At 37.7% G+C, this 12,862-nt stretch overlaps 1 protein-coding gene across 2 annotated transcripts in view; it reads right to left on the minus strand.

The window, feature by feature from the left end:
* Positions 1-12,862, minus strand: part of CSMD1 (CUB and Sushi multiple domains 1) — a 2,980,041-nt gene that overhangs the window by 59,349 nt on the left and 2,907,830 nt on the right. For both annotated transcript variants that reach the window (XM_073675393.1, XM_073675394.1), the window contains exons 64-65: positions 5,755-5,934; positions 2,892-2,936 (exon numbers count right to left, since the gene is read on the minus strand). In XM_073675393.1, the coding sequence (XP_073531494.1) occupies positions 2,892-2,936; positions 5,755-5,934 (225 nt within the window). The remainder of the gene's footprint in view (positions 1-2,891; positions 2,937-5,754; positions 5,935-12,862) is intronic.

A 12,862-nucleotide genomic window follows, 5' to 3' on the forward strand; every position in this document is an offset into this window, starting at 1 on the left:
GTATTGGGGTGCATCCAAATTTTCAAAGTGGTAATGGGGTGCATCCAAATTTTGGGCAGCCCTTCCACTCACTGCGTACACAATAACAGTATAGGAGACCCACTCTTTAGTAATGGGAACAATAAAACATAGCCAGCTGATGGCTCTCTAAGAATAGTGAGGGCCGACTTCTGGCCCTTTAAGAATAGTAATGGCCGCCTGATGGCCCTATAAAAATAGGCTATGTGACTTTCAGAGTCCCTCCTTCATAAATGAAACACGATGTGTCTAATAATATCTCACACACCACATTGCCAGATAAGGTTGTAAAATGTTAACATGACATTTCCTGGTGAATGCATTTGTCACGGTTGAAAGAAATGCAAAAGTGAAAAAACGCATCAAAAACGCTACATGTGAACATAGCCCAAGGTGTGGAGGAGCATTTTTGTTTTTGGTTATTTATTTTGCTTTATATACAAGTCATTACCCTGGAAAGGATGTTCCTTAACATATTTCCGAGGAAAATCCATATTGGTTTCATTTTAGTATGTTTTATTGTGAGTCCGTAAAAGTGGCGTAATACCTCTGATATCGTTGTTGACAGCAGTGACCTGGTTGTCATAAATGCTGCCAGGAGTCTTCCCCATGCTGTTCCCATGTCATTTGAGCACTGTTCCCATTGATTTGGGCAATTTTTAGGCCCTCTGCAGACCGCCGGGGGCAGCCGCCTAAAAAATGCTCGAGTTTCCCATAGACTTACATTGGGCGCGTTGCTCGGGTCGAGTACCCGAGTATTCCAATGTGCTCGACCTGAGCATCGAGCACCCGAGCATTTTAGTGCTCGCTCATCAATATATACAACTGAAAGGGATAAAAAAACTATTAAGTGCCTACTAATTATTTTTTGTTAAAATTTAAGAGAACTCATTATTTACTTTAATGGCATTAGTACATAATGTATAAAGTGTAACTTCACCTTTATTAAGAGTAAGCAAACTCCCGCGATGACCCATCAACATGGAAAACACTTCCCCGACATTTCTGGGACTACCATGATTGTGACCCTAGGTCGTTACTAGTTAATGGTATTGACGCCATACACATTGGCATCAGGGGTGGCAATGTTGAGATTACTTGCCCATCGTGAGGCTAAGTGGATCATCACACTGGGCACATTAGCCCCAGAAGGACTAAATAAATCTCTTAGTTTTTCCTCCTTTTTGTAAATTTTATCCATTGGGGACCATGCTTGACTGAAGTTAATTGTGTAGTGCCGTAGCTTCCCAGCGGTAACCGGGATGGAAGTGGTGTTTTTAATGTTTTTATATGTTTTACTTATTTTTCTTTATTGTCTTTTATGTATATCTGCTACAGTTTTCTCCATTCTCTCATCCATCCTGTTCTGCATGTTCCATCTGGACAAGTATGATCACCAGCAAATTGTGCTGCTCAAAATCGACTATGGAGATACAGGCTTTTCTCCATCCCTGCTTCTGACATACTGCATAATGTGAATATAACATCTATTTACCTGAAATGATGTATTGCTCCATAATACTATAGACAATAATGGACACAGTGTACTTTCATATTTGAATCTTGGATGCATAAAAACCTTTGGTTGAATAGGAATGCTTCTATTATCTGCCTCTCATTCCTCCCCTTTCTTCTGCTGTTGAGCGCGAGCACGTCTCGTGTCCCACAGCCGCCGAACGCATATCGGCATGTTTGTGCAGGCGGCGGCTGCTCGAGAGCTTTGGTTTCCTCCTTGCTCCCACGCATGCGCTGCCTCCCTGATGGCTGTGGGCGGATCAGTGGTGTGGTAGACGGAACATGCGTGCGCCGCCAACGCAGCAACTCATGACAGGTTTACCGGTCATGTTGGACGCCACGTGATAGGTTTCCTGGTTACAAACAATCCTGTTCCACACTTACAGCAAGGAAACCCTCCCCTTGAAAAAGCTAAGTGGTTAAACACAAGAAACGCGCATCTGTGGGGGCTCTCCACCCATCTGTTTTTTCCTCTCTTATTCCTGCATTTTCCTAGGTAAGGCTTGCTCAGCTGTTGCTACATTTGTTTTGTGCCACTTGGTAGTTTTACTATCATATAGATTTATACCAACAGCATTAGCATTCTCTATATTGCTGCTATCTGCAACTAGTGAACCTTTTTTGGTGCTACTATCCTTTTTGGAGTAATTATTTGACGATTATGGCCTTGCAGCACATAATTCTTTAGGAATGTGCAGGTTTCCTATTCCCTATATTATGTCCTGTTTTTAAGTCTTTCTATACATGTTTTCTATGTCAATAGATTTAATAAAATTATTTATGTTCTTTCTTTTCAATATCATATACTCAGTGTCTTCCAGTTTTGATAATGTATAAAATGTAACTTCATTTTTACTAAAAGTGTACTTATTTTATCTTTCTTGATGCATTTGTAGTGTAGCTTTACCTTCCTACAGACATAATTTAATAATAAAAGTCTGACTGCCTATATCTAACACCTATTATAAATATGACACTATGACAAAATATACTATAAACTTTCGTTGCTTGGAAAGGCATGGCATACACCCATGACAGCATCATTCACCCCCATTAAAGAAGATAACAGTACGAGCATGAGAAACAATAAGTGGATTGCAACCTTTCCTAATTTCTGAAAGGTTTCATGTCTAGTGCTTGATAAAACATATTATTTATAATGAACAGTTTGAAGGAACTTCACTGAATGCAATGGAATTCATGTTCAGTTTTAGGATAACCTTATTTTAAATTAATCAATGTTTAAGAATACATATATGACTCATGTTTATTTCTTTATTGGTCTATCTAGCTATCAATCTATTTAATATTACATAGTTTGTTTTCCATTCTAATAAAAATATATATTTTTTACAAACCTGGAGTTTTTATGATAGTTGAATTTAATTCCCTGAGTCCTTTACCTGTAAAATACAAATATAAAAGCATAGTGAATAAAATATTCTAATGAAACCCATTTAGTGCATGCTAACTACTTCATGACCGCCCGTAGACTATAAACATCTGGGCGGTACCCATTCTATTCTTCAGTGACGTTCTAAAATGGCATTGCATGATATAGCTGCTGCACACATTGTGAAGCTGCGGTGCTGGGAGACACCTGTCAGACATAGCTAGCTTTCTTGCTAAGATGGCAGACATAATTTATTCTCAATTTCTTCATGCACTAAGTTGAATAAGTGCTGTGTATACAGATTAGGAAGCACTGATCATGCTTCCTTGCTGGATGCAGAGATCATGTGATCGCTGGTTGTAGAGATGGAGCAGTAGTAACTAGGTCCTAGGAAACCTAGACAGCTCTGCTCTGCAAAAGAGAAACTGATTTTCCCCTGTAACTGTGGCTAAAAAACAGCTCCAGTTACAGTGGAATTCTTCAATACACCAAATATAATAATGTGTTAAAATGCTTCAAAATGTCTTATAATACATTATAGTCGGCACAGTGTACAAAATAAATGAAACAAAGAAGAAATAAAAAAGCATGATCAAAAATTAATAAATAAAACAAAACATAAAAAAAGAAACACCTATCCAAATCACTGTTTCTAGCACTGCTCCCATAAAAAAAGATATGTTCAACGCATAAAAAAAAATTATATGGAAAGGTGAACACAATTTAAAATGTTTATAGTGGCCCAATGTGGTTGTTAAAAAAACTCATGTAGACACGTATTTATTTTTTTTCTTTATATTTTCCCCCTATATCAGCAAAAAAAGGGAATATACAAATGACATAAAATAAAGCCCATGAAAAAAAAGGAAAAATTACTTTAATATCTGAAGCAGAAAGTTTTGCAAACTAGTTTAAATTGTACAGTATGTATGATAAAACACAAAAATGTGCCTTGTCGAGAATGGAGGAAAATAACCTGGACATGAGCTGGTTAATTGCAGCATGAAAACTGCATGACTCACAGACCGATATCATTATGCTTAGTACATAATTTAATCAATGATATACAGCATAGCAAAACAAAACTCCTCATTATTCTTTCAAGTCAGAGGAGATACAATGTTAGTGAAACCTCCATCATGAACCAATTCTTATGCAATTATTTTTTAAACGACCGAAGCTGCTTTCACATGCGGCTGTGGCTGAAAATCGCATGATGTCTCTCCAATTCCTCTGCACAATCATTTAATCTTGCAGAGAAACAACGGTTTTCCTGAAAAACCAAGTGGAAATTATGATGGGCCATCGCAGATGAAAGAGCAAGATTAAGGAATTGTGCAGAGAAACAATGATAAAACAACAGCGACACATGGAATTTGTGCTTTTTTAGATGCAGCTGTGTGTGAATGCAGACTTAATATTATTTGGCCTTATACTTATTTCAATACATGTGCAATTCTTCATGGGCATCAATCTGAATTTGTCCAAGGATCAGTTTCATAGCATATGATAAAGAAGCCAGCATTATCTTGGAGGTGGTATTTTGAAATTTTGGTAATTGAAAACTGAACATTGAAGAGTACATCTTTTTCCTCTGCAGTAACTATTTGTTATTGCAATGATCGAATTATAACTTAAAGGGGTTGTCCACTACTAGGACAACCCATTCTTAAACTAAATGTTCGGCCCTGATAAAATATAAAACCCTATACTCGCCTCCCGTGCTGGCTCCTCTCCAGCAGTGACGGCACTCGCGGTCCCAGGGCTGTGATGACTGGCGCCCAATCAGCGCTGGAGTCACTGTCCTGGCCTTTGGACAAACTGAACATGAAGAGGAAGCCAGGGCTAAAGCTGATCCCGGACTTCCTCTACATGTTCAGTTTGTCTAAAGGCAGGAACAGTGATGCCAGCGCTGGTTGGGCACCGGGCAACACATGTCATTCCACCGCATCGCAGCCCTGCTGGAACGAAACCGGCATGGGAGGTGGGTATAGGTTTTCTTATTTTATCGGGGCTGAACATTTAGCTTAAGAAGAGGTTGTCCTAGTAGTGGACAACCCCTTTAACTTTTGTGGACCAGCCAAATGACTTTAAACAATGGGCATTTATAAATTCATTGCAATATTAGCAGCTACATCGAGATCGTGCATAAGAAAGAGTGGAGAGCTGGCTGAGCTCCACACAAAAAAGGAAAAATGATTTATTTAGTATTTCTGCCTTCCTCATCACTGTATACACAGAGCCAAGCAAGCAGTATATATAGAATACTAAGGACTTCCTCCAGACCCAGAAATAATGTTTTCACTGGGTGCCTAGGGGGAGCTGCTGGCACAGTTCAGCTAGGAGGCTAAATTTGCCATGTAACTGAACCTGGCATACTAGAATCAGCTATATAAAAAATGTATTTAAATTGTAAAATGCACTCAAAGAGTTTGTATAACATTTTAGAGGGCACTGAGTGAAATAATTAAAAAAATAAATAAATAGTGCAAAATAAAAAAAACATACGTCCAATATATAAAAATGATTACTACGGAAAAGTTAATACAATTTAATATGCATTTTAGTGATCCTTCATAATCGTAAATTAAAAAATGTGAAAAATAACATTTAGAATTTAATTTTTTCTTTACATTTTCATTTTCTCTATAACATAAAAAATAGAAAAATGACCGAAAAATGATGCCCCTTGTATCATGAAAAAAGTAGGCAAACATTATTTGAACATTCGAATGAGAAAAAATTTTAGAGCTCTAAAAAATGGGCCTGTGTTTAGAGTCTCACACATATATACATAATCTTTTTTTCTAGTGCAGGTTTGGACTTACTTTTACAAATAGGAGGTTTTCCTGTCCACTTCATGTCACTTTTACACGTTCTGTGCTCAGAGCCACCAGATAGGAAATACCCAGGCTGGCAAATATATATTAAGGTATATCCCAGTGTAGGTAGATCTATTGCTTTCACATCAGCATGAATGGGTGTTTCTGGTTGTCGACATGAATGCGCTGAGAAGAAGTAAAGCTTGTTAATTTAGGATATCGAAGCAATATAAAGACTATACTTGTCTTAAACAAAATATGTTGCCAAACATCATTGCAAGCAGGGCTAACCCTGTGATGAGTGATGCCTGATTCAAGATCTTCTATTGGTGCCACTTATTGGTGCACAATCATAAACTTAACAAATAACCATTGACTAAATACAATTGCTATGCTATGCAATGTTCAGAACAGCACATTTATTTATTACAGCATTATGTGGTATAGAAAGTAGCCATGCCTAATATAATAAAGTTCTCTTACAATGTTAATCGTAATCTCAATACAATTCCAACATATACCAAGTAACAGCCCACATAATGTCCTTTTGTTTAAAGCACTGCAATGTACAGTTGGTACGGAAAGTATTCAAACCCCTTTAAATTTTTCACTCTTTGTTTCATTGCAACAATTTGGTAAAATCTAAAAAGTTCATTTTTTTTCTCATTAATGTACACTCAGCACCCCATCTTGGCTGAAAGAAAACAGAACTGTAGACATTTTTGCAAATTTATTAAAAAAGAAAAATTGAAATATCACATGGTCATAAGTATTCAGACCCTTTGCTCAGTATTGAGTAAAAGCACCCTTTTGAGCTAGTACAGCCATGAGTCTTCTTGGGAATGATGCAACAAGTTTTTCACACCTGGATATGGGGATCCTCTGCCATTCTTCCTTGCAGATCCTCTCCAGTTCTGTCAGGTTGGATGGTGAACGTTGGTGGACAGCCATTTTCAGGTCTCTCCAGAGATGCTCAATTGGGTTTAAGTCAGGGCTCTGGCTGGGCCAGTCAAGAATGGTCACAGAGTTGTTCAGAAGCCACTCCTTTGTTATTTTAGCTATGTGCTTAGGGTCATTGTCTTGTTGGAAGGTGAACCTTTGGCCTAGTGTGAGGTCCAAAGCTCTCTGGAAAAGGTTTTCATCCAGGATATCTCTGTACTTGGCCGCATTTATGTTTCCATCAATTGCAACCAGTCGTCCTGTCCCTGCAGCTGAAAAACATTCCCATAGGATGATGCTGCCACCACCATGTTTCACTGTTGGGATTGTATTGGGCAGGTGATGAGCAGTGCCTGGTTTTCTCCACACATACCACTTAGAATTATCACCAAAAAGTTCTATCTTCGTCTCATCAGACCAGAGAATCTTATTTCTCATAGTCTGGGAGTCTTTCATGTGTTTATGAGCAAACTCTATGCAGGCTTTCATATGTCTTGCACTGAGGAGAGGCTTCCATCAGGCCACTCTGCCATAAAGGCCCAACTGGTGGAGGGCTGCAGTGATTGTTGACTTTGTGGAACTTTCTCCCATCTGCCTACTGCATCTCTGGAGCTCAGCCACAGTGATCTTGGGGTTCTTCTTTACCTCTCTCACCAAGGCTTTTCTCCCACGATTGCTCAGTTTGGCTTGACGCCAGGTCTAGGGAAACTGCTGGTGGTCCCAAACTTCTTCCATTTAAGGATTATGAAGGCCACTGTGCTCTTAGGAACTGTGAGTAAAGCAGAAATTCTTTTGGAACATTGGCCAGATCTGTGCCTTGCCACAATTCTGTCTCTGAGCTCCTTGGGCAGTTCCTTTGAGCTCATGATTCTCATTTGGTCTGACATGCACTGTGAGCTGTAAGGTCTTATATAGACAGGTGTGTGCCTTTCCAAATCAAGTCCTACCAGTTGAATTAAACACAGCTGGACTCCAATGAAGGAGTAGAACCATCTCAAGGAGGATGACAAGGAAATGGACAGCATGTGACTTAAATATGAGTGTCTGAGCAAAGGGTCTGAATACTTATGACCATGTGATATTTCAGTTTTTCTTTTTTAATAAATTTGCAAAAATTTCTACATGTCTGCTTTTTTCAGTCAAGATGGGGAGCAGAGTGTACATTAATGAGAAAAAAATGAACTTTTTAGAATTTACCAAATGGCTGCACTGAAACAAAGAGTGAAAAATTTAAAGGGGTCTGAATACTTTCCGTATCCACTGTACATTTAAAACTACTACTAAATTATCTTTAAAATGGTGATCACAAGAGTCAGGTGCCAGGCAGAAAATGGGAGCTGATGCACCGAGTTTGACCATACTGACCCCAAGTGCTAGCCCTGATTCCCAAATTAATTTTAAATTCAGAATTATAAATAAAATATGTTGAGTATCATGCATAAATATAGTACTGGAAAAATTTGACAAAATCACTGTGATCAGTTAAATTAGTTTTTGTAATGCTAATGAAAAATCGATTCAGATATATTTGTTGCATAGGGAACACTGATACTTAGGGCAGGTGAACACGACCATTCTCTCTCCATCTGAAAAATTGTTCTGATCAGACTAGGGTTAGAGTTTGATCAGAGTGGCATCAGTTTTTCTCAGAGGTGGAGAGAAAAAAAATGTTTCTCCACCCTCTCCATTCTGTCAGTTCATAAAAATTGTATCGTACTCATATTTTTTTCACTGAACAAATCTGCATGTGAACAAAAAAATCACAGCATGCACTTTTTTGTTCCATAAATCAGATGAGACACATCCATTCAAGTCTCTGGGTGCATGAAAAAAATTGGATGCAATATGGAGCCGCAGTACAGAATCAAATTTTTATGTGTACATTGCAATCCTATCACATAGAAAACTGTAAACGGTTTTGTAAATGATTAATAGCTGCTGCAAAAAGAAACTGATTACATATGGATTGCATATGGATAACAAGTGAAAATAACTTGTTCAACTTTTCTGGATGAAACTCTGAACAATTTTTTATACGTTCATGTCAACCTGCCTTTATACTGTAAATAAACCAGCCAGGCAGTTTGGTATCATTGCTGCTCCATTGGGCTGTATTTAGTGGGTGAACCTCATTATGTCATCATTATCACATGCACTTATGGCACTCCAATCTAAATTAGTCTGTTAATATATAGTGCCGCTCACCATTATTGGTACCCCTTCATTTTTTTCATAGACTGTACAATATCTTCAGAAAAAAATGGAAATGTTCCAAAGTTATATCCTCAGGATTTTTTAATTAGTGGTCCAAAGTAAAACAATAAAACATTGTTTTTCAACTTCCATGTTGCAATTTCAAGGAAAAAACAGACTAATCAGCATGTGCAGCGATAAAGTCACTCCTAATTAAACTTGAGTGCACACCCTTTGGCAGACATCTATAAGCTTCTTGCACTTCTCAGCTGGAATTTTCTCCCAATCTTCCTTTGCAGTTTGTTCAATGGTGGATTTCAGCTCACCTCAAAGATTTTCAATGGGATTGAGGTCAGACTCATTGCTGGCCATTTTAAAACAGTCCATTTTTTTTCTTTTTCAACCATTCCTGTGTACATTTGGTTGTGTGCTTTGGGTCATTGTCTTGATGGAGGACCTATGATCTTCAAACCAAGTTTTCTTACACTGGGTAGGACATTTTGCACTAAATCTCTTGATTATTCTTTGATTTCATGATTCCTGTGATACGGTAAAACCCTCCAGTACCAGACACAGCAAAGAAACCCCACAGCATTATGGATTCGTCACCATGCTTAACTGTTGGTAAGGTGTTCTTTTCCTTATAAGCTTAATTGTGCCATCTGTAAACAAACTGTTGCTTTGCATTGCCAGCAAGCTCTATTTCTGTACCATCTGTCCACAGAACATTTTTCCAGAAGGATTGTAGTTAGTCAAGGTACTCTTTGGCAAAGATCAGTCATTCCTTTTTTTGTATTTTCTTTAGCAATGGTTTCTTCCTTGGCTTTCACCTATACAACTCTGCTTGGTTTAGTATGTGGCATGTGGTATTTGTTGAAACCATGACCCCAGCCTGTTCCAAATTGGCCTTCAGGTGTTTGGATGTTTGACATGGTGTTTTTTCCACCATTTGCACCAACCATTGAAGACATTTCTTGTCGATTTTCCTCTTTCCCCTACGTCCATGGAGGTTCTTGACGGTTCCATGCTTGGCAAACTTCTTAATAACATTGCACACTGTTGAAACTGGGATGCCAAGGTCTTTGGAGATGGCCTTATACCCTTTGGAAGTCTTGTGTTTGCTAAAAATAGCAGTTCTGATGTCCTCAGATAGCTCCTTTGTCTTTGCCATTGTGACAAAGGAACAGGGCCTACCATGTGGCTTTTTAAAACATTGAAGTCATTATTCATTAGCTGATTCATGTCACATGGACACCGACAATTAATCACAAGTGAATCTCTTTTGTGATTTACCACAGGTAAGTCAAAATGTGTTTCCATACTTAATAAATGTAAATGGTGCCAATACCAGAGATACAGCAAGCTTTAGTTTTTTCTATTTTTCCTCCCATTGTTTTTTGTTTTAAACTATTGTTTATCATTTGCACCTTTGTATTCAACAAAAGTGCTCAATACAAAAAAACTGTTTCACTTGAGTCATTTTTTTCAGGAGCTATTCCACATTATATTCTTAAACTTCATGGGTGCTAATAACAATGAGCAGGACTGTATATGCTTGTAATTAAATTTTTTCCTGGTAACCATCTCTGTAACATATACATATTTATCCTTTGCATATACTGTTTTCCATAGTCATTGGTGCCTGTCTACCATGGGGGTTTTCCTTCTGGCTCACCCTCCAACGTATTTTTGTGTTTGTTCTGATGGATATTTTATTTGTTTTTTTATCTACAACGCCTGAAAAAGTATTCATACCCCTTGAACTATTCCACATTTTTTTAATGTCATACCCACAAACTTAAATGTATTATATTGGGATTTAATGTGATATACCAACAAAGTAGCAAATATTTGTGAAGTGTAAAGGAAATGATGCATGGTTTTCTAAATATTTTACATGTATAAATCTGAATATTGTCACATGCATTTGTATTTAGTCCTCCTTTAAAAATGTCTTGAAAGACTATGGCATGTGACTCCATTTTTGATGTTGTGCCTATTTTTTAACGGAATAATAATGGATTAATAAGGATCCCAGTAATTTGAAATTAACTGTATTAGAACACATATCAGAGAATACACCAAATAAATAACAAAGACTCATCAATAGGGATTCCTATTGGATCTTCAAACTTTGTACACTCAAACCAGATGGTTTAAATGAATGCATAGAGAACACTGGTTAGCAAAAAGGGATTATTGGAAATATGTATCAGTATGTGGTTTTTATTTTTTCATTTCCTGTGGCAAATATATTACAATAACAAAGGATTAATTGAAATATGGTATATATTAGGATGCGTTTCTTCCTTTTTTAGGGGCATAAATATAATTTTAGATGCCATTTTTAATGTTACTGTGTAAATGTAATTATATTTACAATTATACTCATGTTTTGTTGTATAAGAATATAACAGTGTCTTTGTATAAAATGTGCTGCTCTTCTTTGGCAGAGCACAGCTGTCAATTAATTAATGTGAACACCTGATCTGTTAAATGACCCCCTTGTATGTGTATATAATGATCTGAAAGCATTATGTTTGTACATTTTGCCTGAAGAATGGGCTAGAACAGCTCAGAAACACATAGCAGGTTAATACATTTTTAAATAGTAATCACCTTAGTAGCATTGTGGTTAAATCCTCAGCAGTGCTATTTTCAACCACCTATATCCCCTATTTCTTTAAGTTTTTTCCATGATTGCCCTTTTTTTAGCTCCATTCATGTTCCCATCAACTCTGACCAGCTTCTCTGTTGCTGCTGAAGAAAACCATGCCCACATCATGATGCTGCCACCACCATGTTTGACAGTGGCGATAGTGTTTTCAGGGTGATGTGCAGTGTTAGCTTTCCGCACACATAGCCTTTTGCATTTAACCCAAAAATTTCTACTTTTGTCTCATCTGATGAAAAGCATCATCTTATGCATGCTAGTTGTGTCCCCTACATGACTTTTTGCAAATTACAAATGGGGTTACTTATGGTTTGCTTTTAAAAATGGCTTTCTTCTAGCCACTCTTCCATAAAGATCAGAATTGTGGAGCATATGACTAATAGTTGTCCTATGGACAGATTATCCCAACTGAGCTGTGGATCTCTGCAGCTTCTCCAGAATGACCATAAGCCTCTCAGCTGTTTCTCTAAGTATTGCTCTTCTTGTTTGGGATGTCAATTTAGGTGTATGGCCATATCATGATAGGTTTACAGTTTTTGCCATACATCTGTTCAGAGCTTAGGCTATTTTTTATAACCTAACTCTGCTTTACTCTTCTCCTTTACTCTTCTCCTTAACTTTGTCCCTGACCTGAGCATTCCCGGGGTTTTCATGAAGCTTTTTGATTCCTAATATTCTCAAACAAACCTCTGAGGCCTTCATAGGGGTACTACAAGGGTTTGAATACAAAAGCAAGTCACAATATTCAGATTTATATTTTTAAAATAATTTAAAAAAGTATGTATCATTTTAATTTACAATTCACAAATACTTGCACCTTTGTGTTGGTAAATCACATAAATAACAATAAAATACATTTAAGTTTGTGGATATAAAGTGAAAAAATATGGAAAGGTTCAGAGGATATGATTACTTTTTCAGGTCACTGACTATTCAATTAAAACTACTTTTACTATTTGTATTTCCTTTAGTCCTGGCACATTTTTGTTGTTTGAGGTTTCTTATTTAAGGCCCCATCACACTTAGCGACGCTACAGCGATCCCGACAACAATACGACCTGTCAGGGATCGTTGCTGCGTCGCTATGTGATTGCTGGTGAGCTGTCAAACAGGCAGGCTCACCAACGATCAGGGGAGCAGCGACATCGTGGAAAGAATCTTTCCACGATGTCCTGCTCCTGGTTACCAGCCTGCTGAAGCAGGAGCAGGCTGGTAACCATGTAAACAGCGGGTTACTAGGGGCACAAGCGCACCTAGTAACCCGCTATTTATCATGGTTACGAGCCTGCTACGGTGAGCGGGAGGTTA

The sequence above is a fragment of the Phyllobates terribilis genome, unplaced genomic scaffold, assembly GCF_046119375.1.
Source record: "Phyllobates terribilis strain yellow unplaced genomic scaffold, ASM4611937v1 Scaffold_3__8_contigs__length_932513732, whole genome shotgun sequence".
Taxonomy (NCBI): domain Eukaryota; kingdom Metazoa; phylum Chordata; class Amphibia; order Anura; family Dendrobatidae; genus Phyllobates; species Phyllobates terribilis.